This window comes from Lytechinus pictus, chromosome 14 (assembly GCF_037042905.1).
Source record: "Lytechinus pictus isolate F3 Inbred chromosome 14, Lp3.0, whole genome shotgun sequence".
NCBI classification, from domain to species: Eukaryota; Metazoa; Echinodermata; class Echinoidea; order Temnopleuroida; family Toxopneustidae; genus Lytechinus; species Lytechinus pictus.
The window spans coordinates 21032305-21052508 of NC_087258.1; the positions used below are offsets into that span (position 1 = coordinate 21032305).

The following is a 20204-nucleotide window of genomic DNA, read 5'->3' on the forward strand; positions in this document are numbered from 1 at the left end:
GGTAATGATGATGATGATAATGATGGTGATGATGATGGTAATGTTTATGGTAAAGATGATGGTGATTGTGATGGTAATGATGATGATGGTGGTGGTGGTGATGATGATGATGGTAATGATTATGATGATAGATGATGGTGATGATAGTGATGATGATGATGATGATGGTGGTGATGAAGATTATTCAAATGATGGTAGTCGTGGTGGTGATAGGGGGGTGGAGGTGAGGATGGCGATGATGACTATGATGATGACAATGGTGGCGGTAGTGGTGGTGGTGGTGATGTGATAGGGTTGGTGGTTGTGATGACGATGATTATTATTATTACTACTATCGTTATGAAGGTAGTGATTGTCGTGGTGGTGTTATTGATGATGATAACGATAATAGTGGTGGTGAAGATGATAGCGATAATGATGATGACAGTAGTTCTGATGATGGTGGTGGTGGTAGTGTTTAGGATGATGACGACGACAACGACGATGAGGATGATGAAGATAGTGGTGGCATGGTGGTGATGAAGATGGTGGTAAAAATGGTGATGATGACGACGACGACGATGATGGTGATGTTGATGATGACGGTGATGATAAGTTATAACTGAATAACCATCGTTAATACGTATGGTGATGATAAACAGAGATAATTGTGAAGGAGGATAATTGAGATATAAATTGCCTTTTGACGCGATGATCATAAGAAAATAAAATAAGATTATAATGTTTTCATTAATCTATATATATTAAAAACAGCAAATTTATCTCAACTGACATGCGCATAAAATAACCTTTATTAAACAAATCATCAAACGTAAATAAATATTTAAGATAAGGAAGAACTATCGGTGGACACTTCGATTTAGAGCTGATTATTAAAGTGGCCCATATACGAACGCCCAGGGAACAAGGGAAAAGAGACGGGGAAAAAAGAGAATGGCAGAGAAAGAGAGAGAGAGGGGGATGAAAGAAGGAGAAAATAGAGAAATAAATGAATAAAGAAACAAAGATGGATAGAAAGAAAAAAGTGAGAAATAAAAAATAAAGGAACAAAGATGAAAAAAAGTGTAGGAAAGAAACAACGAAACAATAATATCGGTTTTTCGAAATAACTCAAAGTAAGACTGGTTTCAAATCTGTGTATGATGGCGCTATTCAAACTTCTTGAACGGCGTCATTACTTCGGGTACACTTAATATTACAAGGTCGTTTATGATTGAGAGTGCGTGATCTACTTGATGATTTAAGTTTTTTTTTCATTATCGAATCGTAATAAGATAGTTGAAAATAAATCATAACTATTCGGATACCGATGTGTCTTATTATAGCAAAAATCTAGTAGAAATTGTATTCATCTCTTGACCTCATTAATTTGGATCTTTGTTATTTATCTAGACCAGCGCTTCTCAACCGATGGGCCGCGAGAAACTCCAGATGGAGGAAAAAAATAATAGGGGAAAAACTATAGTAGGGCCTATATTTCACAAACGTGTCCGAATATATACCCGATCATGGAGGTAGAAAACTACCTCCATGGTCCGATCGGTCTACGTGGGTCAAACAAAACTAAAGCACGCTTAGGTATCATGTATGTTACAAAGCCTACTGTAACACATGCACACTATGATGGTTTAGATCTAACCTTGATGTGAACCTCGTGTGCATGTATTTTGTGAATGTAGTTAATTGTCGCCCATTTACCGGACATTTGCGATGCGGATTAGTTCTCAAACTGTTTGTTTCGAATGTGCTTTAGAGATTTGTGTTCACATTTCACGAATTTTTTTTTTTTCATCAAAATTGACGTTTTCTTAAAATTTTGGTTGGTGGGCCTCGATAAAAAATCTGAGAATCAAAGTGGTCCTCGATATATATATATATATTTTTTTTTTTTTGGGGGGGGGAACGCTGATCTAGACAGTGTTACAGTGGAACTCCAAAGTTAGTGAATCCTACCAAAAATGAACATAATATGTATTTAAAATGTTCAAGTTTTGCCATGTAATAATGAATTCAGGTGATCAAATTCAATAAAGTTTGTTTCTATGGGCTCGCTGTACATTGTAGTGATGTTGTCTATATTCAACACTCAGGATGAAGGAGTGCATTCTGTGGCGGGGTTCACTAACCTTTGAGAAGGAATAGTGGACAAGGAACGGGAGCCACTATTACTAAGGTATTAAGAAATAAAGCTAGAAAAATATACAAAGAAAGTACTACCCCCCCCCCCGAACAGACAAAGAAAAACTTTAAAAGGAAAGAAAGAACAACAATGAGAGGCAACAATAAACATTGAGAAAATATCTTTCCTATAATAAAACAGAATGAAAACAAAAAAGGGGAGTTGGGAGAGAATGTGAGAAGAGTGGATCAGGAGTACATGAGATGAAACTAGAGCGAGAATCAGAGATGAGAGAAAGATACAAACATATTTTTAATATAATTATCCCAACACAAACATTACTGAATGATTTTCTTTTACTCAAACAATTAAAAAAAGAGCATAAAACCACAATGTCACGAAACAATATCGACATACAGATCTTTAAAGATTTTTGTTCTTGTTACCGAATAAAGATCTCTCAAAATATGGAACATTTAGTCAGGTACCACAACAGAATATCTTCTTGATAGAGAAATAGTAGATGCATTACAATATTGAAAATATCAAATCATCCATGCTGAGATTTTTACACATGTAGACAAAAATTGTGAAAAAATTACCTACTTTTTACATAATCAGATATCTAAATGATGAAAACAGATTCTGTCTGTAAAGGAAAATTGGAATATTCAAGTGAGGTAACCTAATGAAATATTTTCTTGATAGAGAAAAAGAGATGCACATCCAATATTGGAAATATCAAATCATCCATTCTGGGATTTATGCATATGAAGGGAAAAACACGGAAAATTGACTCTTTTGTTTTTTGCATAATAATATCTGTAAATGAGTTACACTGAAAAGGCATACTCTCTTTTAATAAAGGAAAATTCGAAAATTCAAGTAAGGTAGCCGAATAAAATATCTTCTTGATAGAGAAATAGAGTTGCATGCATACAATATGAAAGATAAAATCATCCATTGTGGGATTTTGCACATGAAGACAAAATGCCTAATTTGATAACGACGCCCCTTCTATCGATGAATAAATACATAACGCGCAGTTCAGTTCAAAGGTAGCTGATAATACCCAGTTATATTGTTATAGGATGTTCAAAGTGGGTGTGTTTGACTTGTAGTTGAATTTGTATTGAAGTACGACAATATTATGAACCTAGACCATTGCGTTGTATCACGAACTTGACGTTTCAATATACGTTAGAACTGATAGACATTTAGGAATTTAGATCTCGTGTTTGTAAATTAATTCAGCGATGGCTGAGAAGTGTGGATCAGAGAAAGCATCAAGCTCTTCACCGAACCTGATATGTCCATTATGTCTTGATATATTTGTCGAGGCAATAATCCTGACTTCATGTGGACACACATTTTGTAGGCAATGTCTCAAGAAATATGATCTAACCCACCAGGACCTTGATCACATGGTCTGTCCTCTCTGCAGGGAGATCACCAAGTTGTCCGCCAACCGTGTCGATGATCTCCGCCTCAATGTCTCCATCAACGGATGCGTAGACGATTACCACGCCAAGTGTGGAGGGATGAACGCTGTCCTCGAGATGCGACAAAAATGTTCTGGTTGCAAGCTTCAAGGAGATGCTGTCTCATTCTGCAGAACTTGTAATAACTACATATGTGATAAATGTTTGCAATGTCATCAATATCTGTCAGTCTTTGAAGATCATGAGGTTGTCTCCATGGATGATGTCATCGAAGGGAAGGTCAGCATTGGTCATTTATTCGAGAAGTGTTCCATCCACAAACAAGAGAACAAAGATATGTTTTGTGAGGATTGTAAGGTCCACGTCTGTCACAAGTGCGTACTCGTTGATCATCAAAATCACAAGATCAAGAACCAGGTTAACTTTGAGCAGGAGTTGCGACGGAAGGTAAATTTATTCATAATTATCACAGTAAAAACTGTTTAAAAATCCGTATCGCTGTTTACTATTTGAACCTTATAGTAGTTGTTTAGAAGTTTAAACAACCTTGCTTATTTTTTTTTGAGAATCAAATATAAATAAATCCATAATTTATTGTTCGAAATAGACATTAAATGAAGTACTCCGAAAATTTGCTTTGCCCAATTGATCGTGGGCCCGGCGGCCGCTGTGCAGCGCCAGATCGACGAGGCTCTATCCCTTTAATTGTTGAACGCCAAACAGGGTAGCAGCAACTCCCATCTTTTTGCGTCTTTTGGTCTGACGCGGCCGGGGTTTGAACCCCGACCTCCCGGTTGTGAGACGGACGCTCTACCAACTGAGCCAACACATCAAATTCAAACATCAAATTCAAACTGTGCTTATTAATATTTTTTAAACACTTGCGTATTCTATTTAAACAACTACCTGTAGGGTTGAACACCATTGTATAGAACAATAAACAGCATTTTATACACACATTTTATACAGGGCTATTTTCTATTGAAAGTTAGATTGATAATTAAATGTTCAAACTCAAACTTTGCGGTTTAAGATATTAAATTATTTAAATTAGTACTGTAAGGTTTAACAGCGTTGCATATAAATTTCAAACAGCATTTTTACTGCGTATAAAAGGTAGATTTAGTATGGTTATACACTGATATCAAATATTGAGGGTGATCTTTGATATCGAAAAGAATAAAGAGCAATTATAGTTTTTGATAATGATTATGATCGTGAGGACGATAATAATGAAATAATTGGACTATTACTACTACTACTACTACTACTACTACTACTACTACTACTACTACTACTACTACTACTACTAATTATACTACTACTGCTACTACTACTACTACTACTACTACTACTACTACTACTACTACTACTACTACTACTACTACTACTACTAGTACTACTACTACTACTAGTACTACTACTACTACTACTACTACTACTACTACTACTACTACTACTACTACTAATAATAATACTACTACTAGGGGCGGATCCACCCTCTGCCAATAGGGGGGGGGGCCGAATTTTTTGTTTACCCATATTTTCCCCGATCGGTCGCTCAAAGTTGATTGTTTCTTTGAAGGGGTTGTCCCAGTGGCGTGATGAGCCAAAAAAAATGAGGGGGCTCGAAATGGCGTATCGCGTAAAATTGATAAGAAGTTACGAACGAGCAAAAATTTTTGGTATTTTAATTACAAAAATTCAAGTTCTTGATAGATTTGAACATAATATTTGGAAAATAATATTATATTTCACCCTTTTCCCTTTCCTTTTCTCTTTTTTTCGTGATCGTGATCGTGATTTTTTTTTTTTTGTTTTTTTTTTTTTGGGGGGGGGGGCAAAACGCCAATGTCCTAACAGTAATTTCTTAGCTTTATTCTTATGTAGCAATTTCATAAGCCCTATTAAAATAGTGTGAGCGCGAAGTGCGAGTTAACAATTTTGAAATTTCATGTATTTTGTCCTGAAAATTCAGTTGAACATTCTGGGCAATGTTTGTAAACTTGAAGAAGATGCGTATGTAACTAGATAATTACTGCGAGCGCGAAATGCGAGCAGAAATGTTTATAATGCGTTCTGGCCTTGTCGAAGAGGGACCCGTTAAGGACGATTTGCAGTTAGCCATATACATATTTCAATGATTATATAATGCGAGCGCGAGTTGAAATTTTTTGACGTTCCGGCCTAAAAAATTAAGGTTCTTTGCATTTTTTGTAATCATGAATGGTATAAGTATTATAACCAAACAATCGATGCGAGCGCGAAGAACGAGCGGAAAAAAAAAATAGATTTTAAACTTAAAAAAGTGACACTCTCTTCATGTTTTGTAAATCATGAAAAAATGGGTATAACTTGATATCTTCCTACATTAATAATGTGAGCGCAAAGGGTGAGCAGAAAATTGTTGATATTCTGATCTGACACTGGATATAATGTATAGGCTCATAATGATTGAAATAGAGAACAAGCTGCGTATCTGAATAAACATGATTGCGCGTGTTACAGATTTCGACCTAGAATCTCGGCTTTCTAAATACCCTTTTTCATCATGAAAATCAATAAAGCGAGCGCGAACCTCGAGCTTAAAATATTTGATATTCCAATCTGAAAAAAGGTCAATTTAAGCTCTGTATTTCAAGCACTTTGTAGGAAAAATATGAGGTGGATATGAATCACAGTTAAAAAAAGATCTGATATGTTTCATTATTATTACTTTGAGTTTTGACATAGGACAGGGACATTCTAAAAACATTATGTCATCATATTTTTGATAAACTGTCATGAAATGGGGATTTTTAGTAGTTTGTTATATAATTAATATTGAGATATACAAATCAAATCACCAATCAAAATGCGAGCGTGCAGCGTTAGCTATTACGTTTTGACAATTTGACCTGAATAGGGATATTTGAAAACTTTATGGAATGCAGGAAAATAATAGGTACCTGACAAATCAAATTTTGCGAGCGCGCAGCGCGAGCAGAAAATGTTAATATTCAGAAGATAAAACAAACTCTTACAGAGCACTTTTTAAAAATCAGTCTGTAAATGAAACAAAATAATGAAAGTTTGAATATCCGAGCTGAAATATGTTTTGTATATTGACTACAAATCACCTAAAAGGCAATGCGAGCGCGAAGCGCGAGCGAAAATTTTATACTGTACAGTGGCATGAAATATTTTTCCCCTCATCTTATTTTATTCACTCGCCTTCCTCCGCTTATGTTCCCCCTTCTTTTTCTTCTTTCTTTGCCCTTCTTTTTCCTTTTTTTTTTTATCTTTGCAGTTTTTATTCGTCACAAAAATAATCAAAGTATACAAAAAATATAGTTGCACTTCAATCAAACAGAACAATTGTACATACAACATAATCTTAATTTACAAGAAAATTGTACCCTAGCGCTGCCGACAGGACGATCCATTAACCGAAGAAGAAAAGGGGTACGGTAATACCCAACGGTCCAGTGTCATCCAGGCGGCATCACCGGGGTATAGCGCAACCCCCCAAAATATGACATTTTCATGTATTAACATGACCGAAAGTATGACATAAAAAACACCACTACAACATGAACAGAAGATAAAACAAAGTCACAAAAAACGATTTTACAAAATATTAATCTACAGTGGTTACAAATTATGCAATGGAAAAATACTTGTTTATGTTTTTCCATTTTACATTGTGTTTATAGAGTTTGTTTTTCTTTTTTGCAATAATTTCTTCAGTAACTTTATAAGATAAAAGATAATAATTAAATTGTTTTAAACTAGGGAGAGTCTCTTGGTATTTACATCGCAAAATGAATTGTTTACCAAGTAAAATTAGAAAATTAAATGCTAAGGTGGATGGACTAAGTGGTTCTAGTAATCCAAATAAAACAGTATCTCGTGAAAGGAAATAATTAGGATTAAAATCAGTCACTCGCATACGCAACGCATTCCAAAAAGATGCTATTTTAGGGCATGCAAAAAACAAATGATCCAATGTCTCGGGTGTCGCATTGCATAATGAGCATAATGCATTGGTTTTCTTTCCTATTTTTGTGAGCCATTCATTTGTAGGTATTAAGTTATTTAAAATTTTATAGTGTGTGATTCGAAGTCTGGTGTCAATAGTGATTCGTAATGGAAGAGTGAAAAATTTGGAAGTCTGTTGCCTATCGACGTTGTAACGTTGATTAAAGCGAGTAAACAGGTTTCAGAGTTATTAATGTTTAAAAAAGTGCGATAAAATTGCTCTGTCGATATATTCTGAATTTGTCTAAATGCAGATTCACAGAAAAGAGAAGGGAAATCCTCAGATTCTTTTACAAGATGATGGTAGTTTTGTTGTAAAAAGAAAACTTTCCATTTCCCTGGCATTATTTTATAGCAATCTAACAATTCAAAATACTCCGTAAACTTTAACCCCCTTTCCTTCGCTTCCCTCCAGCGTAGTGGGCGTCCAAATTCATCTAACATATCAGTAATTTTGGTGAATCCCTTTTCTTTTATGTTTGGTCTATAGATATATTTTTCTTTAAATGTGATATATTGATTGTTCCATATAAACTCATTGGTAATATCTATTTTCCTTTCCAATAAACTCCATGTTTGTAAAATGTCCATCAACCAATTTGACACTTCAATATTCAAATATTTCATATCAAAATTACAAAAAAAAATGTATTCTCCACCGACAGGTGACAACAATTCTAAACATATATCTTTCCAGCCCTTCGAAGTTGAAGAGAAAAGTCTCGAAACCCATTTCATTTTCTGAGCTTGAATAATCGATTTGATGCAAGTCATCTTTAACCCCCCGTCATCGTATTCTTTAACCAACACTTTACGTTTTACTCTATCAGGACCACCCCAAATGAATTCATACAGTAATGTGTTCACCTTATGAATAAATGAATAAGGTATAGATAATATGCTGGCTGCATATAACAGCTGAGAGGTAGCAAAAGTTTTTACAATTTGGATTTTCCCGTATAATGATAAATTCCTGGCTTTCCATAAATTTAGTTGAGATTTAATGTTGGATAAAATTCTTTGTAATTGCGCCATTCTATCATCGAAAGAGTAAGAGATGTCGATTCCAAGAATTGTCAAAACGTTAAAAAACTTTATATCTATTGGTATAGATGGGTTTTGCAAACTGAATTGTCCTATAAACATTGCTTTCGTCTTATTGTAATTCAGTGAGAGTGATGAACATAATTGAAAATCATTTAGAGCTTCCGTGAGGTGATGATACGATTCAAAGTTTGACAAATAAAATGTCATCGGCGTACATAGACAACTTAATTTCATGAGTATTTTTTTATCTTATGCCTTGAATGTTTTCATTTTTTCTTATGCTTATGGCTAGCGTTTCTATAGCTAATATAAAAAGATATGGAGATAAAGGATCCCCCTATCGTATTCCTTTTCCTACCGTAAAATATCCAGTTGAAACGTTATTGTTCATCACACAGCTTTCAGTATTTTTGTAAAGAACATTGACAAAATTGCAAAAATTATTTCCAAAGTTAAAACATTTCAAAACTTCTATCAAAAATTGGTGGTTCAATGAGTCAAATGCTTTTTTAAAATCGAGGCTTAATAACATACCGCCCAAACGCTTAAGCCTAGTATAGAACATTGTCTCAAGTACTGTTCTCACGGCTTCATCTATGTATCTATTTTTAACAAAAGCTACTTGATCAGGATGAATGATAGATGGTAAAATATTTTTCAGTCTCTGTGCCAAGGCTTTGGAGCCGATCTTGATATCAACATTTAGTAAAAAGGTAATTTTTTTTCCCTTAAAAATGTAATGGTGGTTGTCATTATTGCACATTTTGAATGGTCATCTGCAATGAAAGCGTAAAAAAAAAAAAATTTACAAAGTACTGTATAAAATGATTAAAATACAAAACATTATTACAATAGCAGAAATTCTGAATTGTAGTAACAATGTTTACACAATAGGTGGCCTGTAACAAATTCCAAATATGTATTACAATTAAATATTAAGAAGTATAAATAGAATGTGCACTTACAAAAGAAAAAGAAATTGAGAGGGGAAAACAAACGAATGATCGAGAAAGAGAGTCGGGAGAAAAACAATAGGAGAGGGTGAGAGAGAGAGAGAGAGAGAGAGAGAGAGAGAGAGAGAGAGAGAGAGGGAGAGAGAGTGGTACTCAGGAGAGATAAAACAAGATGGAGTGTATGAGAAAGTGTGAGAGAGCGGGTGAATCAAATAAATAGAAAAAAGGTAGTCAGAGCTGTACAAGGTATAGGAAGATAAAGCGAGGGAAGCAGACAATTGCGAATAGAAAACATAATTCTCACAACAACATAACTCTCACAAGAGAGTTATGGGCCTATAGTTTTCAATAAACATTTTGTCCTTCCCCTTTTTTGCTATAAGTGTAATTATGCCTTGCCTCTGTGACGTAGACATCATTCATCGTTCAAAACTGTAATTAAGAATATCTACGACCAACTGTCCAAGTTTGCTCCAAAAATGACAATAAAATTCGACAGTTATTCCGTCGTTACCGGGTGATTTGTTCTTAGCCATGGCAAATAGAGAAGAAGTACATTCCGAAAGAGTTAATTCTTTCTCGCATAAGTCACGCTGGTTTGGCGATAACTTGGGTATACAATTTGACTCCAAAAACTTACAGTTACCAAACGATTTGGGGTCTTCTTTTTTATATAAGTTTGCATAAAAATTCTTAATGTGAGTATTCACTTTCAAAGTATCGGTTAAAATTTCACCCCCTACTTTTAGTCTATTTATTGTTGATCTTGCCTTGTTGGCCTTTTCCAAGTTTAAAAAGAATTTGCTGTTTTTTTCTCCATATTCTACCCAGATTGCGCGGGACCGGACTATTATACCATCTTTTTTTTTTGCTCCGCCAATAGGAGGGGGGGGGGGGAGCCGGGCCCCTCGGGCCCCCTGGATCCGCCTTTGACTACCACTACTACTATTACCACCACTACCACCACTAATAACTAATAATAATAATATTTTTAATAAAAACTATAATAATGATAATCATTATTATGATAATAATGGATGCTGTTGATTACACAATGATAATGATTATAATTTGTAATACCATCATCAATATTATAACTGTTGCATCTAATCCAGTTGTTTTTTATTCTTTATGTGAATTACAGTGATGCTTACTATCGTTATTGTTTCAATGTGAAATGCAATTTATGGATACATGTGGTCTCCTTTCAAGCTTATTCAGAATATTGTCTGTTATTCTGTGTGATTTACTTTCGTTTCGTATATAATTTGTTGTTTTATCCTTTAAGGATCCAAATCTAACTCGCTGTGTTTACTTATCACACTTTCAATTCATATAGGTGACAGGCCTTGCCCAACGCTGTGCTGACAAGAAAACAGAGCTAGAGAAGAACATTCAGAACATAGAAATACAACGTCATGAGGTACACACTGCAGTGCAAACACTACTAGATGATGTCAGACAAGCCTACAGCATCAAGGCCAAGGAGCTGGAAGAAAATCTTCGAAGTCTTACCGACCAAATAAATGCCTTAGAACGTAGTTTTGATGACGACCTCGACGTCTTGAAGTCAAAAGATCGACAGAGGATCAAGAGTATTTGTAGCTCAATTACTTTGGTAGATAATGACAGACTGGGTCATCTTGAGACAGACACTCTATCTGCTCATATCTTGCTCTGTAAGGAGCTGGATGCCATGCTGAAGGAGGTTACTGATCACACTTCTGCGGAAGTTATTAAGAAGAAAGCACAGGAGAAGAGGTTCAAACCAGCAGACGATACTCGTCTTGACCTCGGGAGTATCTCAGGATCAGATCCCAAGATGGAAGTCATTCAGTGTGTTGATCTACGGGGAGCGATGCTCGGTATGGCAATGCACTCCAATAGCACTGTCGCTATCGGGTATGGGTATAATGCACGAGGTATTGATATCATTGATTCAAATGGTGGTAAGCAGCAGTATAGTAACACACCCTTAAGTGACATGAAATGTTATGATCTGGTGTTCCAACGGGACGGGTCGTTATGCGTGTCGACTGGTTCTACAGAAGCCCACATCTACTCTCCCCTTGGCTCCAGGAAAGCAACAATCCACGTGAGAGGCAATGGGTTTTATTTTCTCAAAGTTAACAAAAGTCCATCAGATGAAATCATCATTACTAACTATGGAAAACAAGTCTATATCTATGACCCGACAGGATCCACTCTTAAACACACTGTTCGAACAAAGCACATTACGTGGCAGGCATCTACCACCAGGACGGGTTTGATCGTCACGAGTTCAGGTTGGCACAATCCAAGGATGGTGACGGTCTATGACAGGGATGGGAATGCTGGTGAGTCTCTACAAGCTCCAGAGGATGTCCACCCGTATGCTGCCGTTGATGAGCAGGACAGGGTGTATGTAGCGAGTGTTGATAGGAAGAATAGTAGCGTCGTGATCAGGCTCTATGATCTTGATGGTCTGAACCTGAAGGAAAGAGTTGAATTCAAAGCACTTAATATGACATTGGGTAGTTCTTGGTGTTACTTGGTTTCCCTCTCCCCAGACATGCTCGCCTTTGCTTGTTGGAAGAAGTTATATTTCATCAAGGTATCACTTTAATCCAGATTGTCTCATACCATATGGCATCACAGCCCAATATTGTGTGACATGTAAGTAACTAATCACCTGTTTTACCTCCATGCTTCAATATTCTATTGTTTATTCTAATTTTATGATATCTTATTCCAATGGTAGGATCCATCATGTGACATTCTTAGGAATACACAGACTAGTCACGCTTGCTATAGAACTATCAGTAAAATTCCTTTAAAAATGGGTTCTCCTGGCTGAAAATAGTAAAATCAGAATATATATTATGATATACTCCATAGTATAAAATGGCAAAACGCTGAAAATTTCATCAAAATCTGATAAAACAAACTAATCAATATGTAAGTTTATCGATGTTCTGTGAAAACAGCTCTATGCATGCAATGACCAGTGATAGGTGGGCTGATGTTGTGTGGTCCCAACATTCACATTTCTTATTTCATTAAAGGACATCACAATGTATGTGTGTAAAATATGTTTCAACAATGATGATATTACAAATCAAAGCAGTAACCAATCTTATAACAGTGTCGCCAAAGTATTAAACGCAATGCTGATAAAATTTTCAGTTTTCAGTTTTTTGTTTGTCACTCTCAGCCTGAGTACCCCTTCATTACTGTATTGATCTATATTATGTAAATAATTTTGGGTGTATATATATATAAAACATGTTGGTGAGGATTATTTTACTGGACTGCGGAGAAAGTGTGATTGGTTGGTTGTTAGTAATCAACCAACCAGTGAACAGACGGCTTAAGGTCCTCTTCGAGGGACCTGATAATAATATCGTATAAAAGGGCACTAGCGCTCTGACTTGTCATCTAACCCACTCCACCGGAGTGAGAGACCAACATAGGCCAACGATTCATGTCTGCGTGTTTATAAGCAACCATATCCTTGAGGCATAGCCATGTATCTGATTCAAATTTGTTTTGTTCATATTCTCGTAGTTACAGTATATGGACATCAACATATTTCCTTAAAGCGTTGGATATATTTGTTATCATGTTTATTTCATCATGTAATGACTTCATAATTTAATCGGTTGTTAGGCGCAACGAACTTTTCTATTGAATTTTATCATTATAATGCATATGATGATGACCCCTGAAGAATACAATGTGAACGTGTAATCACTTTGTAAATAAGCTCCAATATAACATACACTGTAAAACGCTGTTTCAAATCTTAAGCACGTTATTTAAGCCCATCACTGTAACAACTATTGTTTAAACTTTTTAAAGAAATTGTTTAAAAAGTTTAAACAATTACAAAAAAAGTTTAAACAACTTGTTGTTAGAGTGACAGACTTAAACAATGTGTTTTTTTTACTGCTAAGTGACTGTGTAAAATTTGTACATTTTGATTATGTTCACTCTCTGTTGTTTCATGTTGTGGTTGGGTTGTTAGGTGGTTTTACTTGACTCGAACATCAGAGAGTAGTTAGATATTTTTTACAGGTAGCATGGAGGGTACTTTATTACTCAGCATGAGTGCGCCCTCTAACTGAATATACATTATAGGTTATCAGTTGAACAAATCACATAAACGGGATACTGTTACATGTGTCACATGGGCTGTTATTCTGATAGCGATGGTCAGGCAAAATGAATTTTAATGATTTAATCGATACATAGTATACATATATATATATTCCATATTCTAATTGTTATCGTAGAATGTACATATCCATTACCATATTTAAAAAAAATGTTATTTATCAGTTAATGACTATTCAAGAGATGAGTCATAAATGTTTGGCTCAGCGAATTTTTCTATTTGTTTTGGAATTTGATCATAAGCCTATATGAGATATGATAAGCTGTATATATGTGCCGTAATTGTTGGCATAGCGAACTTTTCTATTAGTTTCTGAATTTGATCATAAGCCTATATGAGATATGATAAGCTGTATATATATGATCAATTGTTGGCATAACGAACTTTTCTATTAGTTTCTGAATTTGATCATAAGCATATATGAGATATGATAAGCTGTATATATATGAGCAATTGTTGGCATAGCGAACTTTTCTATTAGTTTCTGAATTTGATCATAAGTCTATATGAGATATGATAAGCTATAAATCTATGTAGAGTATATTCTGTTGTCTCCTATGAGGAAGATCAAAATAAAAAATCACTTTGCTTAACATAAAATTTGTACATTTTTATTTCATGTTCACACTATGTCACATTATGTGTTTTTTTTTCTTCAATATGATCATGATGATATCAAAATATCAGTCACGCTGTATTATTCACTTTAAATTGAAACTTTATTTACCAAAATCTTCATTAAAAAAACATACAAATCAAGAAATATGGATATTTCAAATAAAATACATTTTAACATAAAAAAGAATATTTGAGAAAAGTCGATGGATCACAGAAAGTGACATAGAACTTAAAATTAATGATCATGAAATTTACACAAAACAACACAATAAAAATAAATGCAGACTGGAAATACAGAACAAACAAACATAATATGAATATTATAATTGATTCTATATCAGTATACCATTAGTATTATAATGTCTGCATTAAGTGGATTTTAAAATAAATGTCTTTTAAGGCTTTGTACAGTTTTGCACTGTTTGATATTTTGAGGAGCTTATTCCAAATAATGGGACCCCTACATGTATATAAAAATATATTGTTTGAGAAAGAATAATGACCATATATTGCACGAGTATCAGCTAAATTTCTAGTATTATGTTTATCTATGTTGGTTTGAAAAAAATATCAAAATTATTAGGCAAAAGGTTGTTACAATAGGAATGCATAAAAACAGATAATTGAACATTATGTAGTAAGGAAATTGGGAGAATATTTAATCTTGAGATAAATGATTTAAAACTTAATATATGCTCAATTCTATGATGCCCTCCTCTCCTGTAATGTCTGAAGATTTGCTTTATTTGTGTATATATATGCCAAAAAGTCACATTTCAGAAAAGGTGTCAAATTTATATTTCTAAGTATAAATAAGCTTTTTTTTTGTCTCGGCTGCACAGCAGAGCGAGACTATAGGCGCCGCTTTTCCGACGGCGACGGCGGCGTCGTCAACATTGAAATCTTAACCAAGGTCAAGTTTTGTAAATGCCATCATTACTTAGAAAGTATATGGACCTAGTTCATGAATTTTGGACACTATATAGGGGTAATCAAGTGTTACCGAATATCCTGCCCGAGTTTCAAGTCACATGATTAAGGTCAAAGGTCATATAGGGTCAATAAACTAAACCATGTTGGGTGAATCAATATCGAAATCTTAACCAAGGTTAAGTTTTTGAAATGTTGTCATAACTTCAAAAGTATATGGACCTAGTTCTTAGACGCAAGGGTAATAGTGTATCACTGAATATCCTTCCTGAGTTTCATGTCACATGTTTAAGGTCAAAGGTCACTTAGGGTCAACAAAGTTTGGCCATGTTGGGGTTATTTGAGGAATTGTCATCATAACTTTATAAGTTTATGAATCCAGTTCATGAAACTTTAACATAAGAGCAACCATGTATCCCTGAATATCATGTGCAAGTTTCGGGTCACATGACCAAGGTCAAAGGTCACTGAACTGAATAGGGTCAATGAACTTTGACCATATTGGGGGTATTGGAGGAATTGTCATCATAACTGAAATTTTATGGATCTAGTTCATGAAACTTAGCCATAAGAACAATCAAGTATCCTTATACATCCTGTGCTAATTTCAGGTCACATGACCAAGGTCAAAGGTCATTTAGCGTCAACAAACTTTGGTAATGTTGGGGTTATTTGTGGAATTGTCATCATAACTTTAAAAGTCTATGGATTTAGTTCTTGAAACTTGGACATAAGAGCACCAATGTATCCCTGAATACCCTGTGTGTGTTTCAGGAACATGGCCAAGGTCAAAGGTCATTTAAAGGTCAATGAACTCTGGCCGTGTTGGGAGTATGTGTTGAATTGGCATCATAACTTAGGAAGTTTATGGTACTTGCTCATGAAACATCGACATAAGGGTAATCAAGTATGAATGATAGTTTTGCACAATCCTTAGGTCACATGACCATGGTCAAAGGTCATTTTGGGTCAATGGACATAATATTTTATTATCTTATTAGTCTTTTCTTCTGTGAAAAATTATTCATTAGCTTTTAAATTGAGGAACTTGGCACAATGAGAGCAGCAGTCTAAATTGAGAATCCCCAAATGAAATGATACGCTCATTGCATTTCTTAGTAACAATTGTTTTGAATTTTGTTTCCATTTATCAATATGATTGTCACATACTTGTTATTCGCTTAGCTACCAATGTCATTGCTTTGTATTACTTTGGGAAGGGATTCGAGTATCAATCTGAAAACGGATCGAGAAAAGGAACAAATATTCATTTTGCAAGAGGAAATTATCAAACATGCTTTGATAAAAGATCCCTTTTAAGTGAAATTCATGGCAATCATGCATGGTCGCATGCACCATTAAAAGTTGAATATTCCTCATCTGCAGATAACGTATATTTTGGGGGTATGTTTAAAACTTTGCAAAAGTAGGTTACATTTTAATAGAACTTTCATTTTGGTTCCATACTGTATTTCATGCATGAAATTAAAGGATCACTCTTGTACGTATCTCTCCTAAATGAGCTTTTCTTCTGTGTAAATATTTTTGGAGGGGAAATGCATGCAGTCGAGTTATTCTTTCCATTGGCAATTTAGTCATTTAAATGTTATTATGTATATATGTCACATAAGTATGTGTCATGTACATATATTTCATTTTATAATGATTTTATTTATTAATGGGTAAAGGGGGCTTAAAGTAAATTATTCACACGCTTTGTTTATCACACGTTCATGGGTCATGCTTACTTTGCTTTTAAATGTATACCCAAATACGTTTTATTCATTTATTCATGTATATTGTCACATTATTGCTCTCATTACTGTGATTAGACCTCTATAGGAAGAACAGCATCATTATGAATGACTCTGAATAATATTCACATTTGTAATTCTTCATGTACACTCTATATTATCTTGGTGTTATTCTGATAATAAACCCAACCCAACCAAACCAAACAATAATGTAGAAATAATTATCAATCCAATATTACCACTACAATAGCTACAGCTGCATAATTGATATCATAAAGTCAAGTGATTTTATCATTAGTTTAGGAGAAGAGAGACAATGAGAGAGCTTGCTAACAAAACGACTGATCAGTATTCGTGTAAATCGCATACTCACGAAGTTTGAATTGATTCTATTGATATCAAGATTTCATTAAATTCTGAATGTAATCAAATTCAATTTAGTTTGTTCCACCTTTGTTCCATCTTTTCCATACGATCTCGTAGGTTTACGAAATAAAGAGAGAGAGAGAGAGAGTCCGAGAGGCAATCAGAGAAAAGGGGGAGAGAGAGGTATATAAAGAGGGGGGGGGGGGAGAGGGAGGGGGGGATGATCATTTTAAGCATTGTCTGACGTGTAGGAAAAGTTATTACACGTAACTATACGATTGTCAAAAATAAATCAACCGAAATAGAATTCCAAATATTTGGAGGGCATGTCCTATTGTGCCCCACCCTTATTATTTATTTATCCATTTATTTATTTATTCATTCATTCATTCATTTATTTATTCATTTATTTATTTATTTCATTTTATCTCATTCTATTTTCACATTTAAAAAAAAAAAAATATTTATTTATTTATTTATTTATTTATTCATTTTTATTATTTTTTATTATTATTATTTTTTTTTTGGGGGGGTGGGGGACTTGTCCCCTCCCCCTAGTTTGACCACCGTGCTAATTGAGGCGCAGCTCTATATGTAAATGGGTGTTTTGAGGCCCCACCCGAACCTTAAAATAAGACAATGAATAACGACAATATATATGCATGTACACACATATTGAGTAATGCAGTATCCCATTTATGTCTTCAAGTTCTCTAAGAATATGCAAATTTTAGAACACAGTCTAAATTCAGAATACATTCATGCACTATCACAATGCTGGTAAAGTAAGCAAATGAATTTCCCCACGTTCAGTATAATTCCTTGATCTCCCAACCCCGTTTCCGATAAATTACAATACCTCTGTAAAAAAAATGTTTTTTTTAATAGGAAAAACAAGACAAATATAAAAGGTATTACCTCCTTCCTCTTCAAAACTTTTTTTCCGGTTTAACCTATTTTTGCGAACACGAATATACTTCAAAACGGCAACATCAATTAAAGGGATTCTACCTACTGGTATTGAAATAAAATTACTTTTATCGCGTCGCCACTAGCGCACCTAGGGGGGGGGGGGGCAGGGGGGGCACTCTGCCCCCCCTGACGAGTCACAACCCATGCAAAAACGTATCTTTGCCCCCCCTGACGGGCTTGAAAAACCTTTTTTGCCCCCCCCCCCTGACGAGCTTGAAGACCTTTTTTTTTTTTTTTTTTGCTTGTCAAATTTTTTCTGGAACGAAATCCTTTATTTGTGATCGAAGACCTTTTTTTTTCTTTTTTTTTTTTGCTTGTCAAATTTTTGGGCGGACGGTTTTGCCCCCCCTGTGGAAAAACCTAGGTACGCCACTGCGCGTCGCTACCTCGCTATAAGCTGGCTTGCCAAAATTAAATTATTGTTATCAACCTACTAGTATTACCCAATTTAAACTCGGCATTAAACATAATATGGGGGATGTTATTTAGTAAACAACCATTAAGCATCATCAGCTGGCTAAAAGAGCTAGCTCACAACCTTTATATAATAAATTGACAAAAAACATCAACCATGAAGGGCGGCCAGAAGGGATGTCGACCTCTTCGAAGTAGGGGTGATAACAAAGGCCTCACTCGTTCTCTTGACACATAAGGGAAACGTCCCGCCAAGCTGGGTCTGGAGGGCGGCCTGGAGAGATGTCGACCTCTTCGAACTAGGGATGATAACAAAAAGCCTCTTCAGTCCACTCCTCTTGGCACATGGGGGAGACGTCTCTCCGAGCTGGGCTTAGTCGGAGATGCTTCATACAGTGACAGGATATCCCGGGGGGCCACTTCCATTCACGAGTGGATACCATGCGCGACCATGGGGTCTCGAAAAGCACCCTAAACACGAAATTTCCATATTCTGAAAATGCACCCCTTAACAAGTATTGGCGTGTGAAACCCTACCCTTTACAAGTATTGGAAACAGAACGATGTTCTTGGCAAATATTCCCTGAAATGAACTCCTAAACAAGTACAGCAATGTTTTATTGTTATGGGTCCTTCGGTCGTCGGCTTTACCTTATTTGGTTTAGTACGACCCCACCTTCTACACCTCGCGCAAATCAGACTCTAAACACGAAGTGTATATAGGGGCAAAATGGACATCCTTTATAAAACATTTTAATTTTGTTTTATCATTCCCGCAAATTCGACCCTAAACACGTAATTTTCCTAGCGAAATAGACACCCTTATTTCATTATATTTGTGTTTTTGACACCCTTATCACGTTACGTACGTAACGTGCCCTATCGTGAAAAGGACATCCGTTTTACATGTTTTTTGGTCGCGCATGGTATCCACTCGTCAATGTAAGTGCCCCCCCCCCCCCCCCGGGCAGGATATCCACCCAGAGCTCATTGGGAAGGACCCTTTTAGGAAGTGTGGATGGGATCCGCAGGAGCAGCAGGAGCAGAAATAAGGGTCGGGTCAGTAGCAGATGAAAGGAAAGATGACCCTTCCACTAAGGGGGGGGGGGGCAGACCAGTTATCACATTTACGTAAGTTGACTCCATCGGAGCCCTTGATCACACCGAGTCGGACTGAGTGATGTCTTTGTATCCACGATGCAAAACACCAGATGTCTGTGTATACGTCTACATGGGTCGGTGACAAGTTTGGATGTTTGGGTATCTACACCATTACAAATTCGAACGTGCTGTGAAGGGATGGCGAGTTCAGCGGTGGACACTGTAATGCTATTATGATGCCTGTCATCATAAGTTAAACAGCGTCAGCTGGTGGTGGCACTTTTGAGAACGCATGTCGGAAAATGTAGACAC

The 20204-nt window shown here is 35.6% G+C and overlaps 1 protein-coding gene across 1 annotated transcript; it reads left to right on the plus strand.

The window, feature by feature from the left end:
• Positions 1 to 3300: 3300 nt before the first annotated feature.
• LOC129275701 (E3 ubiquitin-protein ligase TRIM71-like) lies at positions 3301 to 12186 on the plus strand. Its single transcript, XM_064109515.1, has 2 exons — positions 3301 to 4008; positions 10921 to 12186. Exons 1-2 carry the CDS (start codon positions 3376 to 3378, stop codon positions 12184 to 12186), a joined length of 1899 nt encoding a protein of 632 aa, XP_063965585.1. The 5' UTR covers positions 3301 to 3375.
• The last annotated feature ends 8018 nt before the right edge of the window (positions 12187 to 20204 follow it).